We start from the raw sequence: 25,479 nt of genomic DNA on the forward strand, positions 1-25,479 counted from the left end.
CAACACCTAGACCTCTACACACCTACATCCAGCTACCAACACCAGCATGCAGGGGCTAGCATACTGATTCAATGTCAATGCCCTGACATTTCATTTTCTCTGGACCAGGCCCAAAGTTTTCTCCCAACTTGGAATGCCCAGTTGTATTTCTGGGCACGTCTCTTTGCCCAGTCAATCCAGCCGACACGCTGCTTCTTTCCACTCTCAAACCTGAGCAGTTCATGCACAGCTGATGTCCGCTCCACCTGAGGGATCGCTCTCGTGAAATGAGACCATTCTGCCAACCTCAACCCTCCTTCGGCGGGCTGTGCTGCATCGCCCCTTGGAGAGGCTGGCCACAGTCCTAATACAGTCCTAATACTGTGTATAGAATGGTCTTAGGACTGACTGCAGCGAAATGTGGAAAACTGGTGAATCCTGTTTGATTACAAAGGGCTCCTTTCCGATAGATAATTACTCCAGGATGCAGCCGCCTGCGGAGGGAGTGGCAGGAAGGCGGTGCGGAGAAAGAAAGGAAAACACTTCAGCTCATTCAGCACCGGCAATGTGCTTTCCACGCCGGTTAAACAGGCTCCCATCTCCAGCACCAAGCAGAGGCGGAAGGTCCAGGGGTCACAAAGCAAAAGTCCTGCCATATGTTTTTTTCCACCCATGAACTCCAACTGATTTCACAAATTAGTTCTACCTCCTGGCTGGAGAATTGTGCTAATTAGCAAATCCAAGTGATTGGAACAAAATACTGGGCAGGACTTTTCTGGAGCTGGGTTTTCCACCTCTGGTGCCATTTTATTCACAGGGCTGTGATTAGAAACACCAGGATGCTGTTAACAGAACAGCAGAGCTACAGTGAGACACGGTGCACTCTTAAGCTAACGCACTTCACACCTATGCTGACGTCTGTCCCCCTCCTGTGAAGCACAAGAATCTATCTGCTACACGAGCCACATCTCTCTCCACTAAACACCCCATACTTCTGCTCTCTAAAGGAAAGTTTATCGTACACAGGGCAGGAAAAATATATATTTAAACATAAAATGCGTCAAATAAAGCATAACTCTAAAACAGCTTGTATTTCAGAGGGCCAAGCAGTGTACATACATCTCAATCCAGAAAATTGTTAAATACTATTTTACATACCTTACACACCCTTGCCCATGGTTTGACAAATTACTCATATTACAACCGTGTATTTACAGGAAGAACCTGGAGTTGTAGTCATCCATCTAAAGCCCACGTCTCCTGGGCTGCAGATATGAGTGCCGTGAATGCTCTCTGCGGGGTCGCCCTCTCCCAGTGCGGAGGCCTGATTGGTGGAGACTGGTGTGCTGTCAGGTGTAGGCGGGATAAGGCCAGCTTTGCTCTTCCTGTTTTACCACACTATAGATCTCTGCTACAGTACACTCTGCCAAAAAATAAGCCTATGAGTCAAGTTACGTAGGCTGGGCGGTTTACTTTGTATGCATTAAACAGTGGGCGCTACACTGGCAGTATAATCTGCCATCATATTACCCTGCGGCACTAAGACTGGAGATGGACCACCGTGATATTCCTGCCCTTCCCTGCTCCCCACCACTTAAGCCTTAAAGCTTCTTCTTCATGTTTGTCTTGATTTGCACTTTTTTGGGAGAAGGAAAATGTGAAGATAAGATAATGGCTAAGAGACGCAACTCATAACATGGGAGACTGTTACACTTTCCTGGGCCTCTTACAGTAAGCACTTTATATTGCCATGACAAGAAATTGGGAGGGGGAGCAGGATCAGAGATACGCACAGCCACACAGTGAGCTTTTACGTGTGCAAGCACACACACATCTACAGTCAGCTGACAGAGCTGCTAATGAGACAGGAAGAAGGTGTAACAGATGGAGATATTTTTTTTCTGGGGAAGATAATACTAACTTGCTGGTAGTGACTTCGGCTGCATTTCCAGCACCCTGTTCTCAGCGGTAAAGATGAAGCCAATGTAAGAACAGTCATTCAGAAATAAAGATCAATACTGAGCGTGTGTGTCTGCGTTTATGTGCGTGTATGCATGTGTGCGTGCATGCACCTGTGTGTGTGTGTGTGTGTGCGTGTGTGTGTGTGTGTGTGTCCGAATATGTGTGTGTGTGTATGCGTGTGTGCACCTGTGTGTGTGTGTGTGTGTGTGTGTGTGTGTGTGTGTGTGTAAACAGTACTGAGATGTGTTCATTTGCACATCTGCTGAACTGAGATCTGGGATCACGTGACACAAGCAGTTGCAGTGCTAAGCCCTGAACTCCCAGCCTTTCCTGGATCATCCTCAGCTCACAGACTGTGGTCCGCACCCTCTTCAGAAGTTCACATTTCAAAGCCTAAATATTCCAGCCCCGCAGGGCACGTCTGACACTTTTACAAAAAAGCTGTTGTCTCCGCACGTACGTACAACCACCCCACCCAACCCATCTCTAAACAGTTTTGGGATTTTTTTTTTTTGAAGTAAGAAACCTTTTTACGGATCGCCACGGTGAACCCCAAAGCCCAGCCAACAGAAGAGGACATTTCACACAAACCCTCCAGGAAAAACAGCTGTACTTCTAAACTGCGGCATGATCATACAGGCAGACAAGACAGCGAAGTCACGCAGGAACAGAACCACAGCGGCATAGTACAGGGCATGTACTAGCTTCTGCACTGTAACGAACGACATGCACACGTGTTTACAAAGGGAACCGCAGATAAAAGGCTAGACTCAATGCGGTGCAAATGAATCCCCTGTTTAAATACGAGCCTGTTCTCTGGGGGAAAGTCATCATTCTCTTATTGAGGACAAGCCATTTTGAACTACAATGGCGCTTACTTACCAAACCAAAAGAAACGCTTGTGTAACTACCACTGTACACTCTCAGATGCTATTTGTATGTTTAATTGTGTTTTGGGCTGCAGATGGAGCCAGGTAAGTTTACTTAACCATAAACCTGGTGCGACCGTCTGGCGAGGTCCACAGAGTGACCGTCTCTCAACCCATATGTGAAACCTCCAATGCGGCCAGGAGTCCGGTTCCCAAACACAGCTCTCATCTCTCAGTACCCAAACACAGCTCTCAGTGCATTATGACCCCAATTTCTACCTGTAACCCCCCTGCTTTCCCGCATCTGAATGAAGTGAAAGAAGCACAGAAGAGGCTGGTTTCAGAGACACAGATAAATCTAAAATAAGTCCAGGACTAAAACAAATTTTATGTGGAGAATCTCCATTCAAAATTGAATTTAGTCTAGGACTAGGCTTAATCTGCAGCTGAGGAACTGGCCCATGGAGTCTGGACTGAGCTCTCCATAGAAAAGCCAAAAACCAAACCAAAGGACACAGGGAGCCGGGGCGGGAGTTAGCGCAGTTCACTTAGGTTGGTGAAGGTGTTGCCTTACAAAAGGACCTGCTCCGAGCATCAAATTGCACCTTAATGGGCCACATCAGAGCTAATGTGACCAAAAGCTGACAACGTTTGAAAATTATATGACAGGTTGGTACAAGAAGATTGGCTCTTCTGTGGATCTTAGGCTGGTGAAGACAAAAGCAGGAGGGCTTTGCCAAAGGGGCAGAGGTGGTTAGGGGAGAAATTCCCCTTTTATTGCGGGGTTTAGACTCACAAAGTCAGACAGAATTGAGGCTGAAGGCGGTGAAGGCAATTTTGGGCTTATGAACTCCCATAATGCAATTAGTCCGGCATCCAGAAGTTACCAGCACTTCAAAGTGTTTTAATGCTCTTCTTTCTAATGTGCTCCACTATACAACAACAATGTACTTTATGTAACATGTACAGTAGGGGCGATTTTTGAAGAAACGTTCAGCGAAAGCCCTCCAATTCAGTCTAACCGCAATCCACTTTGTCCTTGACTTTGTGTAACCAGTTTTAAGTGCGGTGTGTTTGTGCCTCTCGCATGACATTATTCAGTAATATCAGCTTTGGCTTTAAGTTTTGTTAATCCAGTGTACATAAGGATTAACAAATTTATAACAATAATTGACTTCACTGTACATAAGAGGGCAATGGGTCTGAGGAAAATTGGTGCCTTTGTGAATTCTAGAATGAATTGTGAATTTGTGTCTCACTGCATATTGTGATTATTTGAATCTCTGCACCCATTTTCACAAAAGCAAGTTTATAACAACTTTGTTTACTTAAAAAGTAAGAACAAAAATTTAAGTTGCTGCTATGAAATTCTGAAGCCTGAGTGTTAACTAGGTAAATGTGCCTGGGGCTGATCTGAATGGTGAAGTCATTAGGTTAAAAAGGTAAAAATATTAATACATTCTGAATTTACCACCCATTTACAGCACTGTGAGTAACTCCAGACTCATGCCTGTCTATACAAACTGTTCTTAATGAAAAGTAGCCACGCAAGGGTCCAAAAACAACACAAAGGGCTCCTTCCAACTTTTTTTATACTGCGCATTATAGTATATTACTTGGACACGCAACAAAAAATACACATATAATGGAAAAAATACATCCACCTTTCATACAGTCCCTTTCCATATGAAAGTTACCCTCTCCTGCCCTCTAGAGGAATTCACTGTGGTTACACTAGTATTTCTGTGGGGTCAAAGTGCAAATAACATGCTAGCGTTTTAGAAGCAGTAAAAAACTATTCGTAAACCCACTCATTGCTTAGTATAACTTCCAAGTCAAACATATTTAAATCATTCGAATATTTAGAATTTCATGCAACTGAGAAATTTGAAAAGTATTGCAGTGTTGTTCATGGCCAACAGAGGGCACTACCCTTTGTGTGACATTCACAGGCATAGCGTTTGTTCGGGATGATCACTCTTTAGTGGGTTTTGTGCAGCCATGGTTGGGACCAAACAGCTACTCTCATAATGGAGACCTGGGCCTCCCCACCAAGAATCCTCTGAACCGCTATCTCGCCAACATTGCGCACACTGGCGGTTCCAGAGGAGGGCGCTGTCGCGCCTGGAAAGGCTTCCACAATCCAGCCGCAGAGACAGCCCACCCTCCTTCACAACACATCACACTGCTGTAGCCATGACGACACAGCCCAGAGGTCAGAGGCCCTGCCTCTCATAGCTCCGGCAGAGACGTCTCACGCGAGGCAGACGGGCCGGCACGAGGCCTCGTGTAGAGGGGCTTTGGGATTCGCTGCTCAGGCAACATCCACCGTGAGCTCACTGTCAGGGACTTGACAGGGTGGTGACTTGATGCTGAACACACAGTCATTTTACCCACGTTGTTTTGTTTTCTATCTTTGCTACAACAGCCTACAGTGCAAACATATCCAGGCTACATTAAAGCAAGAAAGAAACCTGAAACCTGAATAAGACCTGAACTTTTAAAAACTTTTAAAAAATGCTGTTTAGATAAAGATTTTCATATTTCCAAATGGAAAGTAAGATGCGATGACCTTCATCTCACACATTAACTAAGAGAAGTAATGCACGTCACACACTAACTATCAGGAATGAAACAATGCAATGGCCTACTCCACACCACGCATTCTCTTGGATTGAATGTCTGGCCTTTGTTTTTTCGTTGCTTTAGATAAGGAAGTATTAATACTGCGTGACTGTGGGCACAGCCAGCAACCAGTGAAAAGTGGTCACAGCGACCCGGTTAAAGTCTCAGTAACATAAGATTACAGACATACCTTCTGACAGAGTGTGAAAATGGTCCGTACGGCCTTGTTCAGGTTGCTGCACAACCGTCCTTCAAACACACCTGAACAATGGCCACATAAGTATGGGCGGGGCTCAGATGAGGAGAGGCCCTTTTATGATCACCCTTACTTCTTCTTCACCTGTTCTGCACCTGACTGGGGTCAAAGGTCAGTATTACATTACCTGTGCCTCAGCAGGGGACTGTTTGTAAACAGATAGCGCCGCAAAACCTGGCGCCTTTCAACAATATGGTAAAGCTGTAACGTAAAACATGATCCTTCTAATACCTGGCAATTACTTTTCACCCTTGTAGGTGACATGAGTCTCTATATCTAGCTAACACACAGGTTCTCAGTACAGTGATGCAGCCCAGAATCCATATCAGATCTGTGCCAGTCACAAGGGCCAGTGTATAATTAGCTCTAGCATTCTTTTTAGCATTATTTATTTATTTTACAAAATATTCTCATGCACCTATTCTGTGAAGATAAAAAAGGCAATATTTTTGTCTTTAGCATGATATTAATAATGGTACAAAATCGCGAACGATAATAATAAGAATGATAATAATTCCTGTAGTCTCACAGTAAAAGTAGTATTTTTAAAAGTCGTATCCTTCAACCCAAACGACCCTCAACAATGCTCTTCCACAGGCCAGACAGTTCACTTCTTTCTGTTTTTTTGTTCAGGAAACAGACAAGGACAAGGTCTCAGTAAAACTGGGCACCTTCTGAATCAAAGCAGACTTGCAACATTCCTCTTTCCCTCTGTGTCTGGGCTATCTCTGATGGTTAACAGAAAAAAAAAATCTCACATTCCGGTATTCAAGAAAAACCCCCCACTATTTTACATTATCTGTGCAATCTGATTGGCATTGTAAAACACACTCAGCATGGCAGCGAAGGCCGAAGGATACATTTTTCCATTTCCTGCGCTGTTCTCTGCCCAACAGCAGTAGTACAGACATCCTGTACACTGAGCTGGGGTGAGCCAACATCAAGTCAACAAACTGGCTGGAGCGTTTTCAAACAAGGCCTCACCTGCCCGGTTCACTTTCTTTGGTTTTGGGTTACACAGGCATGATATGGGGAGATTGGATAACAACCGATAATCAACCAACCGGCCTTATCACTGTCAGGATCACTGTACGGTATATTGGAAGAAACTTTATACATTGTTATGTGTTCCAATACTTGTCACTAGAGGGCAGAACCATGCTGCTTTCTTTTTGTCGACTAAGAGGTTTCACAGCTATGCAATTTGTAGCGAGTAGAATGGAAACACAAAACAATGACTTGCTCTGCGCGAGAAGCGGACAAACCCCCTAGTTTGACCTACATCAAAACTAGTGAGTGTGGTGTGCTTTACTGCTTTTCCACCTTGGCCCTGATGTTTCAAACAACACCAGAACAGTGGGAATGCCAACAGTTGACAGTTTTGTGTGGCTTTGGATGGCCCATAGCACCACAAACCAGAAATGAGTCTAAGGCAAGTTAAACAAACGGCTGTAAACAAAGGAAAAGATCAGGAATGTGTCAGTCATACACTACTGTTCTGCAGTCAAAAAAAAGTAATGAGTGGATTTATGTTTACTCAGATGACGTTGATATATGAGGTAGTCTCAGGTGACATCAAAGTCTGTTAATACAGGTAACATAGCAATGTTGTGACTGAAAAGCATATCTACATTCCACACTAAAAAAATGACTGTATCAATTATGGACAGTGGTTGCACGCAATATTATTGGTATACGTGACTTCAACTGATGAAGTACTTGGAACAAGTAAAACACAATGTATGAGTACTATGAGATGAATAACTTCCAAGCCTATGGGCAGAACACACTCCTCAAGGACTCTGCCCCCCGCCCAACCTGAGCAAGGGCACAGCACCATGGTGAGAGGCATTAACAAAGCCAGTAATCCAAGAAGGAATGCTCCCACATTGACCAAGTACAGTGCTACAGCCTCTGAAAAGAGACACTGTCGGTTAAAGGTGGAAACAGGACCAGCTGCTTCGCCCAACAAAATGTCCACACTTGACTGACTTGACTTGACTTACTCACAAAAATTAAAGGGGAAAAAAGCACACATCAGGCAGATAACCCTCAGTTTCACAAATCACTCAAACAGCAAACACTTGATAGAAGATATAGCCTCAAGAGATACCTTCTTTTTCAGCTCCCCACTACTTTTGTATTTAGTGTCTGAGACAGAAAACTCACAGTATTTAAATGATCATACTCCAGTAAAGAAAAAATTCACTCCAATGGAACAATTCAATCAGTCCATAGTTATAGTCAGACAGAGATGTTCCAGGACCAGGACATCTCAGATGAAAATAGGGAGCCTTTGGATTGCACGGTCAGCACAGGCAATATGCATGCTCAATATCGGAGGCCTTTCTCCTTACTCCAGCACTAAATGGTCAGGCTTATCTGTAACAACACTAAAACGCAAGAGCTGAGGTAAGGAATGCGGAACTTTCCAGTGATGATGTCACAATATACGCATTCGCAATGAATGAAGGAGCCAACACAACACCCAGTCTTCTTCTAAGAACAATAGTGTACAAAAAAAGACAGCCAAACTGTATGAGGTTTCAACCACATAAAACAACTCAAATAAACACCTTAAACCTCGGGTTAATGGTCAACTTTATGTGAGCTTAGAAAAGTTTACATTGCGTGTAAACCGTAACTTCAAAAGGCAGACATACCACTGCATTTATAACTCAAAGTTGTTGCGATCAATGTGCCGGGTAAGTCCAGGTCACATAACAAGAGTAGAAAAATCTCATTTAAAGTGCATTTACAGTATAAAGGCATAAAAAAATATTTGCTGCAGATAATTATAATTATAATTATAATTATATTTAAAAAGCAGAGCAGAAACATCTTGAAGCCTGCACTTGGAAACTGCAGGGTTTGTTTGTGTGAGGAAACAAAACAGTTATTCAGAGTTCAACCACACCTTAAACACAAGAACCGATTATTAGACGTCAGGTCATCGCTGTGGTAACAGGGCGTTTTATCACTCCATCAACGGGGGTGCTTCTAAACCCATACAATTAGCCTACTAAAACACAGCCTTCAGCTAAAGCACTGACACGCTGAAGTGCATTTCTTGGACCCAAGATAACCATCATTTTTCATTCCCCAGAGTTCAAATGTAATAGTTAGCAGCGTTTTTCCGGAAGTTTCTTGTAAGTTCACAAGCTGGTTATAAAACTTCAGATGGAAACCCTTTACACTTTCACCACATCAGACATTAAACAGATGTCTTAAATAAAAGCCAGGCAGTCAAGAGTAGTTTTATCTCTGGTGTAATTTAGACATTTTCAAAGCAGACCCCCAAGGACAAAATCACATTTGGTTTATTTTCTTTTCAAGTAATAACTTAATGACCTTCACTCCGGGATGATCCTGTCAACTTTTTTCAAGCATAGTTATGTGCTTAGCGAGGAATGAATCCATATACGCAAACGTCCATGGCATTCCCCGAGAGGGAGGGGAACAGCAACAGGGGCAAAGATCACAGCCCCACACCCAACACATAGTTCACGATTCCCTGTGGCCACAGACAGTGAAGGAGTGCATCTTGGGAAAGAGGATTCAGAAGAGGGACCTTTTCCCCCACTGAAGGAGGGTCTGTTCTGATCTGTCTGTAACTCTAAAAACGCCACACAAGCAGAACCCAAATGACTGCTGCTGCATCCGGACACTTACTGAACACAAGGTTCTGCCCATTCCATATCCCAGCATGTTCCCTTTAATGCAGCAGGAATGCTGGAGCTCACATTGGGATGCCGGACGTTGAACTAGGGATTCCTGCTACATTATAGTACATTGTAGTATATAAGTACTGGTCGAGGAGAAACCCCATTTAAAAAAAATAATTTAATTCATATTTTATTAAATTAGTATGAGGCCAGCAATGAACACAGAGAACTGAGACACACAAACCCAATAATGGCATCAGCAGTGGACTGCCTTTATGCCCTGCAAAAAACGAATAATGAGTCTCAACAGTCTTATTGTATCAGTCTATTATATTATTATAGTTTTATTATATCAGTTTTAATGTACATCTTATTTCTATAATATTTTAGCCAAATAAGAAAAACCCGATTGGCAACATTGGACTCATTTCAAGATTTGCTTGTGGGGTACAACAATTTTAGCAGAGTGGAGCTTTTTAGCATTACTGCTTACTCCTGACCACCAGAAACCACCTCTGTGATCAGAGTTAAGCTCACAGGCTCTGCTTAAAAGTAACATAGAAACATTCCACTGATATTAAACACACAAGTATCAATGGCAAAGACAGGCGGTGTGGGTTACACAGAGCAGGAAGTCCGGCACATTCTTAGGCAGCAAGGCTCTGCTACCTGATAGGGGGCCTGCCGTTGCCCGGTTACCCGCTCTACGGCACGCTGCAGAGCCGCCCTTCGCAACCCCACCCCCCCAAACCGCCAGCGAGGACCGCGGTGCGCCTGGCTGACGTGTCCGTGTGACCGAACAGACCGCGAGCGAAGGGGAGGAGCCCTGAGATGAAGATTTACACGTCCATGTCACGGTGCAGACATGACACTCAGAAAGTATGCGGGAGACGGAGACGCGGCGCACGCCCTCAGGCCGCGGGTGAACTGGGGACCACCCGGGGATGACCCGAGGCCAAGCAGGGAGGAAAGGTTCAGACCTGACAGGGATGGAGGCAAAGCCATAACTCCATTCCACACCCCAGCGCAGAGCAGGAATGTGTCAGGACATCCTGGACCCGGGGCTACACGGACACATCACTGCACGGGAAAACTGGAGCACACTTCCGCCACTCTTATCAGTTAGCTGCTCAAACGATGTCTTCATTTTCCCAAAAGCAAATCAGCTCGGACCATCTCAAATCTGCACATACTGTTACAATAAACTGTTCAAAGAAATACAGAACAGACAGGCAGACTTACAACCAGGGGTGATCACGGAACGTCCATAACACACAGCAAAGGTAATTAAAGAAGACATTAAGTTTTGCCTATTAATAATCCAACCACTGAACCATGTCACTTTGATTCGGAGCAAAATGACTGATTAAAAGATGTTCTCTTCCAAAAGAACCTTGAGAGGAACAGGGAGTCGGTACACACAGAGACATTGTTGTCTAACAGAAGGCCTCTTTCTGGCTATCGCATATTGTGTTGTGTTCACCCAAGGTTCTGTGCGAAATGAATTTCACCAAACACGCAAGACACAATAGAGGCTCAACTATTGATAAATGAACTGCAACATCAAGAGCAGCTTCAAAATCCCTCCCTTCCTTTATTAAAATGGTAAATAGTGAAACCTGTCACCAAAAACAGCTGCATTGTGCTAATACACACTCACTGAGCACTTTATTAGGTAGACCTGTACACCAGCTTGTTAATGCAAATATTTCATCAGCCAATCATGTGGTAGCAACTAAATGCATAAAAGCATGTAGACATGGTCAAGAGTTTCAGCTGTTTTTCAGACAAAATGTCAGAATGGGGAAGAAATGTAATCATTGACTTTGGCTGTTGAATGATTGTTGGTGCCAGATAGGACAGTTTGAATCTCAGAAACTACTGATCTCCTGGGATTTTCACACACAACAGTCTCTAGTGTTTGCAGGAAATGGTGTGAAAAACAGAAAGCATCCAGTGAGCAGCAGTCCTGCAGGGAAAAAACAAAATGTCGGACTGGTCAAAGCTGATAGGAAGGTGACAGTAACGCCAATAACCACACATCACAGCAGTGGAATGCAGAAGAGCACCTCTGAACACACAACACATTAAACCTCTTCAGTGGATAGGCTACAGCAGCAGAAGACCAATAAGTCTAAAAAATAAGTGTAATAAATACCTAATGAAGTGCTCACTGAGTAAAGATATAGCAGAATGCAGAATGTGTGCTTATGCTGCCGGGGCGGACCAGAGGAGGCACTCTCATGCAATGAGACGGGGTTCTCTCAGCCAAAACCCTGCCTCTCTGGACAACACACTGCGCTAATTTGGTGCTCCTGAGTCTATTGTATTAATTAGTAGCTCAAATAGATCTGTTAGTTGAATGTGCTTTGTTATGGTTTAGGGTTGGAGTGATAACCTACAGTATTGTAGATATCCAGGAACAGGGTTGGGCAGGCCTGCTCTATGGTGTTTGTAGGTATGAGGGCTGCTGTGTATCACTGGAACCCAGTGGTGTTTATAAGAACCTGCCCCGGTGTAAAATCCAGCTATTACCAGCTTGAAATTACCAGCTCCCAGAACTGAACTGGTCAAGCAGCCACCAGCCGCTTCAAAACCTAGGTTGAGCTGTTTTTTTTTTTAGCAGTGTACTACTATGTAGGCCCAAATCAGGGAGGTAAAGGCTCCTTACTTGCCTATTAGAATAAAGTAGAAGGCATTCAAATATTTAAATGTTAAGACTGCCTTTAAATGCAAAACTACATACTTGTGAAGGTGAATGTGGAAGCGGGCTTCGAGCTCCTGAAGTAAAGTCAATTCCCAGCCTCAGGGTCAGGGTACGTGTGCAGCTCTCACAGGTGGGTAGAGTTCAGAGATCAAGAGCTACAGGGGTTAAAATCCAGCTGTGACTTACCCACGTCGATGGAAGCTGCCGGAAGGTCTGTTTCCCGTGATTCTGAGCACCTCTCCCTCCCTTTCCTCCCATTGAGGGGAGAGCCGAGAGGGCCAGGGGCCGGGGGGGTCCGGGGGGGCCGGGGCGCGGCTCCGTCAGACGGAGGTGCATTTCCTGAACACGACCATGCTGTTTCCTCTTCACTCGCTCAGTCTCTAAGGGTTTTATCTGCACTTGGAAGCTGGCCACCACAGCATGTCTACTGCCAGACCACTGTGGTGCTACAGTGCGGTCATGCATGATATAACGGTCAAACCAATACAGCAACCACAGCCTAAGTACCGACATACCACTGTCAGCCTACTGCTGTACCACAATGCAACGTCCACTGGTACTGCTGTTTCCCTATGGATAGGCAGCCATATGTACTGGACATTTCCTACAGATAGTATTTGACTTGACTGGATATAGAGTGCAAACAAATCTGACCTAGGGTACCGCAATACCCATTAAAGATCACTGGTTGGCCCTAAGTTTAAAATTGCCCTTCAGCATCACAGACTATGATCAGATGAACATTATCACAAAGGGAATTGTTTGAATCTCGGAGATATGATATGATATAATACAGTAGGTATTTTACTTCTCGGGATAATATTTAATGTGAAGGTGAATGCTAAAAGGGCTAATGTTCCTTGTTCATATTTTGTGTTTTTGTACTAGATTATTATTTATTATTATATTCCCATGTTCCTGCTGTTTCTGTTACTTCTGTGATGTCCATCTACTGTAATGCACCATTGTGGTGTGATAGTCCTCTCCTGATGACGGCTTCCGGCAATATTCTACATGAAAGATGTGATAGCATGAATCCGCATGAATCCGAATCCGTGACTTGGTATATTTTTTTATAAATGATCCGGAATATTGTTTTTAGGTCAAACAAAAAAAATATTCCATCACATTTTTTCTTGACCACCCGCAGCGCAAGACTGAATAGAATAGTCTAGAATATTGATTCTGCCTCAGCCTTTGGGCAAGACTGTTCCCTAGATCAGCCAAATCTGTCAACTTAAGAGAAAACTCAAACAACTTCAACTCAATGTAGTCCAAGAGGTTGCCTACAACACCTAACCACTTACACATAGCTCTGTATATTCATCATTCAGTCAGCCATGTATCTATATGCTTTGTGCTCCAGAATGTGATCCTTCAACATCAAGGCTAGAAAGTCACTGAAAAGGGCTGGAATTACACTAAAGGAAATATGAGAGCTCTGTTGAAAAAAGAAGATGGCAGTCTGGTCTGTATTTTCTTCTGAAATTCAAAACCCCCTTTGTCATAAAGCTCCTAGAGGTAGAAAATTGGAAAATGGAATTTAAAATGGAAACCCTGAAAAGAACCAAACCCTGTGATGATACAAGACACGTGCAATTTCCTCAAACTTCTGTTACTCAGGAAACGAGGGGGGGGGGGCTGGCTGTGAGCTCTCTCTGGTGTCAGGCTCCTTAGTGTACCTAATGACATGTTGTATGACAGCTGATATCCCCACACAAAAACGTCTCTACGGTAATTCCCATCCCAGAAGCCCTAATCCCTACATGTACAATTTGGCCGTCACACATTTAAAGTGTACATCCATTGAACATGTTTTCCACAAGCCCTGCCCGGATTAAAATGCCACTAAAATATCTGCCATTGATCACAGAACAGTTTCATAAGAATGTGAGACTGAACTGGAGGGAGTGTTTGGTTGGATGACACAAACATGCTCCCAATGAACAGCCTTTGCCAGGCTGGTTTTAACATGCTTGCCATTTACAAGTTTCAACTTCACATAAAATCAGGGAAATGTAACCAAACTGAACTGCAATAGCCGCCTTAACACTTTAAAAACCTTAGGAGGCTGTTGTCAGCAGTCCTTTATTAGCCTGAGGACATTCCAGGGATGCACTGGCCTTCAGTGACACTGGTGAATGTGCAGTCACTATGGTGACAGGAGTCTTATACCTCTGCACATGCACAAAGCAGGGTCACATCCCACAATCTCTAGATCAGGTGGCAAGAAGGCCCAGCTCAGAGGCCCTTGCCAGGAGTGACCTTTGACATTATCACCCAATTGACCCACAGAGCTGGTAGCAGAATATTTTCCCCAGTATCTCATGCAAGGATAAAACTGCAGCAGGCACCCCATACTGGTTACAAGTCAGGCGAGCATGCTCACACACTCATACCATGCACACACGCACATGCACATATGCATAGACACAGACACACACACACACACACACACACACATTTGAAACATCTGAAAGGATTATCATCTGCTTTGATGGATACTGTGACTGTATGAAAAATTCCTGTGTAACATGAGTCATTGACATCATCAGCTTTACCTGTCAGTGGCACCACTCCACATGAATAAACGTCTTCAGCTAGTTTTGGAATGTTTTGGAGTTTCACTTATTTGGAGTGCTCCTGTTTGCTTATACTGGATTACCTGTGCCTGGGAGCGTTTTGGAATGAACCTCACACTCTGAATACTGCTCTGGTGACTTCCTCCAATTCCTCCCCTCCCTACAACACACACCTGCAGAAAGGATATAGCCCCTTGTTGGTTCACACAGCAGTCGGTTCGATATGCAGCAGTTATGTATGCATGTCAGTGTGCACATCCACGCACACGCATGGCCATTTCTGTGTGTGCATGCATTACCACACTAGTTTCTGTGTATGAGTGTGGGTGTGCCCCATCTCTTCCCTCATTAGAGAAATAAATAACGAGGGATGCCATTAGCCGAGAACTTTGACCCACCTTGCTAACAACCAGTTACAAAAGCAATGCTGGGCACTGGCTAATTCTTTTCTGGCATGTTTCAAAGGTGAATCTAACAGCCCCCTTCAGCACAAGGTTCTCATACTATTATTAGAGGACTGGGCCCACATTTGATTTAACTCAGCCAACATGTTGATCTATGCTTCATGAGACATTTCATAGCAGCTGCATGTACTCTTGAAATAAACCAGACATTTTGTGTTCCTTGAATCAGTTTTTACCCGTAATAGGACTACATAGCTGCTTCAAAGGGTAGCCCAGGGTAGATATTTGCAGGCCATTGGGAGAATGAGAACTGAGAAATAACCAGTGGATCACATTCCAAAAACTGTGGAAAGTGCTGTTTAAAAATTGCCATCCGGACCATAACAATGACAGCCACAGGGAGACTGTAGCCAAGCAAAGAAAGGAGTCACTTCCTGAAAACACTAGCAGTTTCCTGAAGTCACAGAGTTCTTTTACCACTTGACTGATCATTTGACAGGAAGGTTAACTTAAATGGGAGGAAATGCAGTCAAACCCTGCTATCAACAACTCCTACCATACATGAGGCACCACATACGGTTTCTCAGGCTTCAAAAACTTTACACGGTTGTTTTCTTTTCACCATTTGAGGCGTGGCAGCTAAATGTGGGGTCGCCATGGGGCCCACTCTGACTTTAGCACTGACAGGACAGCCAGTGGCCAAGAACCAGACGGAGAGCAAGGAGGGGAGCGAGGGGTGGAGGCCTTTCCAGTTAAAGGAGGGACACGCAAAGGGATCTTTTTTTGGAAAACAAAGGGAAGTGGTTAAAGCCAAATTACACGGACACCTCGGTCCAGGCTAACAGGGGAAATGCTTCCTAAGAAATCCAAGTTGCCATGGAAATTGGGAGGAGGGGTGTCATGCAGAGAAATATATGAGTGGGACAGAGCACTGTTGGCATCCTTTACATCCACTGCAGTTAAAAGGAGCAGGACTGAAAGCCTGAGATGAGCTGGTGAGGGAGAGCGCCGCCTGGTTACTCCCTATGGGATAATGACAAGTTATAAAAATCCAGACAAAGGGGCAAATTGAGTTTAAAAAGGCCGTCATTATGTCATTAATCACCCCCCCTCCCCCCAAGAATAAGTGCTGCTGTGAGTTAAGAGCTGTTTCCAAACATGCGGAGAAACACCCCATCATCTCAATGGCTCCCACCACAGTCCCCATCTACACAACACCATGCCTGAGACAATGTGGGGTCATTAGCCCCCCCCCACTCTGACAAAAAAAAGAACATTAAGGATGAGTGGCATTGTAGCAATGCTGGAACATAGAGCCCAAGCCACTGATGTGGGCCAGTGGTGTTGAAGTCCTTTACCTGAACCGATCGTGAAAAGGTCGAGCTCTACTCACAAACACTGCCGCACGCGAATGTGCAGGCATTTTTGGGTAATGGTGGATTGTGGTTGATGTTGTAAATTATATTATGTGAGATTAAGGCTCATTTCAACTGGGAACGACAATTCTAACCATAAACGTAAGGCGATAAAAATCATTCCATTTCAAAATGGTTAAATCGCCTACACTGCGATAATGATGGATATCATTCAGGTGATTCTCGGGAGAGATTTCCAGAACACGGATCCAGTGACATGTCTGGACAATCACGGCAGTCTATTGCACATACCCGCGGGGAGAGCTGACTGACAGCTGTGCATAGCAGAACAGCACTGTCTGCTGTGGGTGTTAACCAACATTCTACAGTTTATTGCTATAGTTAAACTTATGGCTCCTGGGTGGCAGAGATATTTTTATCTGCACACTTATTCATTAATGGTCTTAACACTAACCCCGCACCCACCTCATCCCTCCCACACACAAACACTTGTACTCACCTACACACAACATTTGACATGCATCTGTACCTTAAAATAGTTAACAGGGACACACAATGGCAGAAGCCCGAGGTGATGCTAGGAATACATGTACTACATGAACACACTGCTATGTTCACCACCCCTGTAGGCCCTTCATTAAAATAGGTATGAATGAAAGTACACTGAGCCGAAACAGCTCTCTGCTGATTAGTTCAAAAAGAGGAATGGCGGGAGAACCAGCATGCCCTAATATAGGCACATACTTTCAGAGAAGACCATACTTTCTAATATATAAACTCAGTGAGCACTTTATCACATATTTATTAGACTTATTTTTTTAGACTCATTAAGTCTTCTGCTGCTGTAGCCAATCCACTCAGAGGTTTGATGCGTTGTGTGCTCAGAGATGCTCTTCTACATACCACATATGTAATGCATGGTTATTTGCATTACTGTCACCTTCGTGTCAGATTTGACAATAAAAAGAAAAACCTCTTACTTGTTTTTGCCCCCTTCTGGGTGAAGTGCATTGTGGGAAATATTTAAGAGGATCTTGGAGCTTCAGCAAGGAGGGGGGAGACTCATCCAGAGGAGGTTGTGTTATCTGCCATTCCATCTTCCTGCTGAGCTTCCAACCAACAGAATTACTCATGGTCTGTTTGCTACACCATAGAAACTTCATCTGTGAGACCTCAATAACTCAGACACGAGTACAGCTTGTGTGAATAAATGTAACCTGTGCATGTCCTCAGACAATTCTATGAAATTGTTTTCTTAAACTGGTACTAATATAAGCCAAAATATTTGACTGACAGAATCACATTAAAAAAAAACTTGACAGGGTATGTCAAAGCTGACAAAACAACTGAGGTAACTCCCTATCGTAAAGACAAAGAAGCCCATTGTTCAGACGTGTCAAACACAAAAGTGAAATGGAGTGATATGAAACCATGTATTTCTTGTTTGTTTTCAGTTAGGCAACATTGAAAGGAAGTCAACAATGTTAACATCCTTCAAGTTGTAAAATTAGGAAAAGCCACTATTCACTTGCCATTTTCTCAGGGAAGCAAATGTGCACTAATCTATCAATGACTACTGATGTTGCTGACAGAGCCATTAGCATCGCACCCTGATAAACATAAATTCGACAGGCGTGCCTTACATTTTCTTATCACATACACTCTGTTAGATAGAGCACTTTATTAGATATTTATGAGACTTATTTTTTAGACTTATTGGCCTTCTGCTGCTGTAGCCTATCCACTTAGAGATTTGACAAGTTGTGTGTTCAGAGATGCTGTTCTGCATACCACTGTTGTAATGTGTAGTTATTTGTGTTACTCTCACCTTCCTATCAGCTTTGACCAGCTCATTGGATTTTGTTTTGCGCACCACTCTCTGTAAACTCTAGAGACTGGTGTGTGTGAAAATCCCAGTAGACCAGCAGTTTCTGAGATACTCAAACCACCAAAGTCACCTAGATCACATTTCTTCCCCATTCTGACATTTGGTCTGTATAACAGCTGAACCTCTTGACCATGCATACATGCTTTCATGTGTTGCTGCCACATTATTGGCTGAGTTAATATTTACATTAACACGCTGGTGTACAGGTCTACCTGATAAAGTGTAGCTTTACAATAAAAAAACAACAAGATATTGTTTTCAAGAGTTCATCGTACTTCACCCACAAGCAGAAGGGTAGATTACAAGAGAGGATTTCGGGTCATGGGCCAGGTCCTAAGTAAAGAATGCTATACAATTTCAATAAAACTTGCCAATACAGTGTAGACAGGCACTGAACATTAAATTCAATGGTGTCTGTAATATGGAGAGAATGGAAAGTGCCAGGTCTATCTAACTTGTGGTTAATTTACAGCCATAGAGATGGTGTGCTTTGTTGGTTTTGTCAGGATGTGATCCCAGTGGTTCCAGGGTCAGGCCTTGTGAAAAAGACTAAAATATACAGGATTAGGGATTAATTTTCTCCCAGTGGTTAAACATTCCTAGGGTTATCAGTGACCTTCATTATCCGCTCACCTGGCAGAGGGGACCGTTCAAAACTGACCAATCAGACCAGGTGTGAAGTTCAGTCAGCTGCCCGTTCACACCAAAACATGATCCAACAAGTCAGTCAGAGGAATGTGCCACATCTCCACCATTCAGGACCAGAAACACAGTTGTTGAAAAGCACATTTATCAAATTGAGTTCTGAGGAGCAAAAGGAAAGATCTATCTCTAGGAGAGGGCGAGGGGGCGTTGGGGGCAATGGGCAGTTTCAAAAAGTGCAAAGCTATTCTCTGTTTACATAACCCTGCACTTAAGCAAAGAGTCCCGCAGTGTTGGGCAACTTTTCAAATTCCCATGTTTCTCTAGGGCACAAAACTCCATGACTGACAGCTCCCCAAGGTAGCCAAAACCACCCATTGTCTGAAAATCAGACACAAAAGTTATCTTAACAAAGGACAAACTAATGCAGTGACAGTTAGGCGTGTCAGCTATTTCATAATAATCAACATATTCAGTACGGTGCCTTTCCAATGCATGCAGGAAGCCATACGTACACGCGGAGCCCACTTATTCACTTATGTGACTGAGAGTATCCATTCTGTAGCAGAAGCATTTTTTCCCTTGGAGAGCCTCCTCTTACCTGATACCAGAGTATGGGGAATATCAATACCAACCAGTGTGCCACAACACTTGGTCCTGAAGTAATGCATTATATTTTAATTAATTTTAAGGTATTGATTCCAAAACCTCTCCAGCAACCCGCAATTAAAACCACTGAGCTTAACAGAGAGCTGAGAGGGAACAACTTTAAGATAATTTGTAGTTCCACATCAGCTCCATCATTCACCATGTCATCCTAAATAAGCTAGATAATAATTGAAAAAGAACACACAACAAGGTTTGACTTTGCAAGCAATGTTAAAAAGCTGTGGAAGTAGGCTAAATGATTTCTTAAATATGCAATACTATTTTTTCCACCATGATCAGATTGTGATCTTCATTTTTTGTGGAGCTGGGGAGAGTCTTCACTCCTTCATGCTGTTTCTAAGCAGTGACGGCCACAGGAGAGACTCATACATTTCACTGCATGCCTTCCTCACTCATTTCTGCTGATTCCCACAAGAAGCAATGCATGATACAACAAATAAAAACAGATGGGTGCATATAATCTAAACGGGAGTACACTGCATGTACTACAGCTTTTAGAAATATTTGATTTCAAAATTATAACTTGCAGGCAAGCAAGCATGCAGTAGGCCAACAGAACATAGTGTGTGATTATGCGATTTAAATAATCATCGATCTACATCATCACGCAGAACAAATCCACCTTTACAAATAACAACAACAGAAAATATCTGTGATTATCAAGGGAACCTTCTCAACATAAATAATCCCATAATTAGTGTGGAATGGCCTGTCTCTCGGGAAGATGGGCCCAACCACACCCAGCATGACAAGGTGCCCAGGCAGGATTCATCAGCGGAGATCTCGCTGATAACAGCCCACTCAGCTCAGGAAACAAACACAGTTTACATCTAGGAACAATGTGAAAACCGTAGAAAGGCCCAAACAAAGCGCAACAGGCAACACTAAACAGACCTGTTCCACTTAAAGCCACACATGTGAATCCTTTCCCTCAAATGTTTTAAGGCCAGATATATATATATATATATATATTATTTATATATTTTTTTATTTATTTTTTTATTTTAATGCAGGAGAAGTGTTTGCTCCTGCAAAACAGAAATATGCGCCAATTTTCAATGGTCAAGACAGGGGTTGGTGTATGTCAAAACTTTTTACATGTGCAAAGACATTTTTCTTAATTCCAGGAAAGAGAATTCTCAAAGTTCACACAGCCCAAAACTTCACTTTTAGGATGCTGCGGGCCCTGCGCCAGACTCACAGCCTCCCATCAGGTTAGGTACCCCTAGCCGAGGCATGAAGATGCCACACGTGTTTCTGTTTGTGTCTCTGCTTACCCAGGCACTTGATTTCAAACCCTCGCGGTGGCTTCAGCGATCTCCGCATCCATCCCTCGCGCAGCACCTCCAGGTGATCCTCTTTGCCCTGAATGAGCAGTACGTGCTCGTCTATCCAGCCGAGAAAGAAAGTCTCTGATATGGCATCTGTGACCTTTTTGTTCCAGAAGTGTTGCATGTTTTCGGCTTTGAAGTCCGCAAATATTTCATAACCGGTGTGATGTTGCAGCGTTTCGGTCACTGTGGGGGAGTCCTCGGTGCCGACCCGAGACAGCACTATGGCCAGCGAATGAGGTGCTATTTCCAAAAACTTATCCATCCTCTCCAATCTACGGCATCGCTAATCATGCAAATCTTGAGATGATGATTCCTTCAAGTCTTCCGCGGCACGTGGTTCTGTGTGATGTTTTGTCACGCACTTTGTTGAATTTCCAAAACGAACACATTGTTCCAGTGTTTTTGTAAACTGTTTCAAACGCACGCTGCCGCAAAAATAAAAACGTCCTTGTCAGCGAGGCTATACTGCATATATATACCGTAAAGACAATCTAATTAATGTATTAACTGAATGCCATTTAATGTTCATTTATGAATTTTCGACACATGCTTCCGTAATACCACGCCGGTAATAAACATCCTTCAGAGCCACGTTGCTAAATTAGCTTGCACTGACAAACAGCTCTCTCATCTCCTCACCTTTTTTCCGGGGCTCCATAGATAAATTCCGAAGCGGTGACCTACTTCTTAAGACATTTCGCCGACGACGAGGTTCCTCCTGATAAAGGCATCAAGAGGAATGCATTGCATGGTAGCTACGGGTTGGCTCCCAGGGCTAGTAGAGATGACTTCATCAGCCCCTGCGCGTGCCTTCCTTTATGGAATACAGTTCGGTCCGGTGTGGCGGCGAGCGAGGGAGGTACCTCTTTCCCCGTGCAATATGGGCTTTTGCTGAAACCCGTCGCTCCGGTTTAATATTAACACACGGTCTGTGATTCTTTCATTGCAGCAGGGTGACTTCAGTTCAGAGTAATCTCGGCTGCCGCGCAGACGGTTTTGCCAGCCCGGCTTGCTAGAACGCCTGTTTCTCCCAAGCCGCCTCCTCAGCCTAGGGCGGTGTGAGTCTGTGAGACAGGGACCGTGGGAGACGGACTCCCGCAGGTTCAGCCACTGTGAGGAAGCGGTGGAGAAGCAACATCACCAGATGTTTTCATGACTCCACCTACAGGCGGGATGCAATCATCGCGGGCACGGCGCGCGTTCGCAACAGGTGAAGTGATCCGACTTAACCCAAATCATCGGCTACAACCAAGAAACCTAGAACACAACAGATTTTTCCACACTCAATGCTAAATGCATTTTTACTCCTTTAACTACTTTTAAAGTAATACAAAAACACAAAAACTTAGCACACTTAGTAATGTAGCACATGACATCAATAGTAATTCATTAGTGAACTGCCAGGACTAAATCAAACTGTCCTTTGAGTGCATGAAGAATAAAAATGGTCCTCTCCTTTGTTATGAACATGCACTTGATTACTGTGATTTCATCTTAACACTGCAACTGTCTAAATGTGCTCTCTAATATGTTGAGAACATGAGCTTCTGGAATTCTCAAACAAATTGCTGAAAAGGCAATAAAGATATTCAAAACCCACAGGTGAATTAGGGGCAGGCTTCTTGCTGTAAAACTTCTCAGGTGACTACTATACTCTAAGGACCCCAGTGTTTGGTTTTGTTTGCAATGTTCTGGGCTCCTGGCTTAGTTCTGCTTTGTTGGGTTTTGAATACCTTTACCCAAAGGTGCTCTTTGTGGTGGGGTAATGAAACACCTCAGGCCTGGTGTTGAGTGTCAGCATCTTCAGTGTGGCTTGTCCCTCAGGTCAGGCAGGTAGTTCCCCGAGGCCTTGCACACATGGATACCGCAAGTCATTTCCATCTGATGAAGTGCTGATCCAGGATACTCTTTCACACTCGTGTTTCCCAGCCTCAGTAATTATGTGTCAAATGCCATCACGTACACAGGAGCAGTGCCTACATACAGCGGGCTCCAGAATTATTAACACCCCTGACTGGCAATTCACAAAAAATACTTTAAAAAAATTAACAATTTAATTATTGAGATAAACTCAAAATGCCAACAATGGAAAAATACTGTATTTTTCTTAATCAAACATGAATTTAATAAAAAATGGTTTTCTCCAAATCAAGGTTTCATAATTATTGCCTCCACTGCTTTGAACATATTTGGAGGGATTTTGGACCATTCCTCTATGCAGATCCTTGCAATATCCTGGATTAAAACAGCCCCAAAACATCACTGACCCACCACCATATTTCATGATGTGCCTCTCCTTTTATGCATCTCTGTTTCGATGTCAAACATGCTGATTATGTATCTGACCAAAACATTCTATTTTGTGGATCTTGCAAAGATCTGCACAGATGAATGGTCCGAAATCGCTTCCTTTAAGACATTCTCTCTTTACCTTGTCAAGCATTACAGGAAAAGACTCCATGCTGTTATGCTTGCCAGAGGTGCTTACAGCAAGTACAAAACCAGGGGTGCTAATAATTGTGGTGACATTTTTTTTACAGCCCACTATATACAATAAAACAACATCAAAATTTAAAAAAGGCTTTGATAGAGCATTGAGAAATATGTTGTCCTATTACCTCAACCATTTGAACTTTGACCTATGAACCCAGGGTTTTCTGAAACCAGATTAATGGGGGGCTGACACCCCATTATCTGACCTTTTGGATCAGTGAGAGAGCCTCAGGTTCCTCACCTGTATGTCTGCAGGGGTGTTGTGGCGTTGGTGATTGAAGGGGAATAACTGTCATAGATCAGGGTGCAAACGCAGGGCAAGCCATCCTGGAGACTGAATCAGGATATTTACTGTGGGGATTCATGGCTTTAGTTCAGAGGGAAGGATCAGTCATGCTCAACTTTACAGCTCTGATTAGTGACTAAGTGTATAATGTTGTTGATTACGTCACTGCATGAGAGTGTCTTCTAAATGGTTGTAATGTACAGTGGGAGCAATAATTATTTGATTCCTTGCTGATTTTGTAGGTTTGCCCACTTACAAAGAATGGAACTGTGTAGAATTTTAATCATAGGTACATTTTAACACTGAGAGACAGAATATCACAAAATCATCCACAATAAAAACATCATATACATTTTATAAATTTAATATATTTTCACATGAAATAAGTATTTGATCCATAGAACAATAGGACTTAATACTTGGTGGAGAAACCAGAGGTCAGACGTTTGTTGTAGTTTTTCCACCAGGTTTGCACAGATCTTGGGAGGAATTTTGGTCCACTCCTCTTTGCAGATCCTCTCCAAATACTTAAGGTTCCAAGACTGTCGCTTGGCAACTTGAAGCTTCAGCTCCCTCCACAGATTTAGGTCTGGAGACTGGCTAGGCCACTCCAGGACCTTTATATGCTTCTTTTTGAGCCACTCCTTTGTTGCCTTGGCCGTATGTTTTGGGTCATTGTCATGTTGAAAGATCCATCCACAACCCATTTTCAGTGCTCTCACTGAGGGAAGGAGGTTGTCGCCCAAAATTTCCTGGTACATGGCCCCATTCATCCTCCCCTCGATACAGTGAAGTCGTCCTGTCCCCTTAGCTGTGAAACACCCCCAAAGCATAAGGTTTCCACCTCCATGCTTCACAGTGGGGATGGTGTTCTTGGGGTTGTACTCAGCATTTCTCTTCCTCCAAACATGGCGAGTCGATTTGATGCCAAATAGCTCTATTTTGGTGTCATCTGACCACATCACCTTCTCCCAAGCCTCCTCTGGATCATCCAGGTGTTCTTTGGCAAACTTCAGACGGGCCTGTACATGTGCCTTCTTACATTTTACATTTACATTTTAGTCATTTGGCAGACACTTTTATTCCAAAGCGACTTACAAGTGCATAGGTTCTACCATAAGTCAGAGCATCACATCCAGAAACTAGCAAAATACACAGGAAATGCTGTTCTAAACATAGTTGTCATCAGAAGTGAATTTTTTTTTTTTTTTTTTTTTTTTGGGGGGGGTTAGACAAGGATAGGGATATCAGAAAGGAGGGGCAGGGGAAATCAGAAAGGAGGGGCAGGGGAAATCAGCAGAGGAACCTTGCGCGCTGCAGGATTTTAATCCTTCACGGTGTGGTGTGTTACTGATGGTTCTCTTCGTGACTGTGGTCCCAACTGCCTTCAGGTCATTACAAGCTCCTCCTGTGTAGTACTGGACTGATCCCTGACCTTTCCCATGATCATTGATATCCCACGAGGCGAGATCTTGCGTGGAGCCCCAGACTGAGGGAAATTGGCGGTGACTTTGTGTTTCTTCCATTTTCTAATAATTGCTCCAACAGTTGTTAACTTCTCACCAAGCTGCTTGCTTATTTTCTTGTAGCCCATCCCAGCCTTGTGCAGGTCTACAATTTTGTCTCTGATGTCCTTAGACAGCTCCTTTGTCTTGCCCATGGTGGAAACGTTGGAATCTGATTGATTGTGTGGACAGGTGTCTTTTATACAGCTACATAATGATGTAACAAATTGACACAGG

At 43.6% G+C, this 25,479-nt stretch overlaps 1 protein-coding gene across 1 annotated transcript in view; it reads right to left on the reverse strand.

Moving 5' to 3' along the window:
* stox2a (storkhead box 2a) overlaps nucleotides 1–22,058 on the reverse strand; it is a 77,439-nt gene extending 55,381 nt beyond the window's left edge. The window contains exon 1 of the mRNA XM_061244225.1: nucleotides 20,902–22,058. Within this exon, the coding sequence (XP_061100209.1) occupies nucleotides 20,902–21,220 (319 nt within the window). The 5' untranslated portion in view covers nucleotides 21,221–22,058. The remainder of the gene's footprint in view (nucleotides 1–20,901) is intronic.
* Nucleotides 22,059–25,479: the final 3,421 nt, after the last annotated feature.

The sequence above is a fragment of the Conger conger genome, chromosome 6 (genome assembly GCF_963514075.1).
Source record: "Conger conger chromosome 6, fConCon1.1, whole genome shotgun sequence".
In the NCBI taxonomy this organism is placed as follows: Eukaryota; Metazoa; Chordata; class Actinopteri; order Anguilliformes; family Congridae; genus Conger; species Conger conger.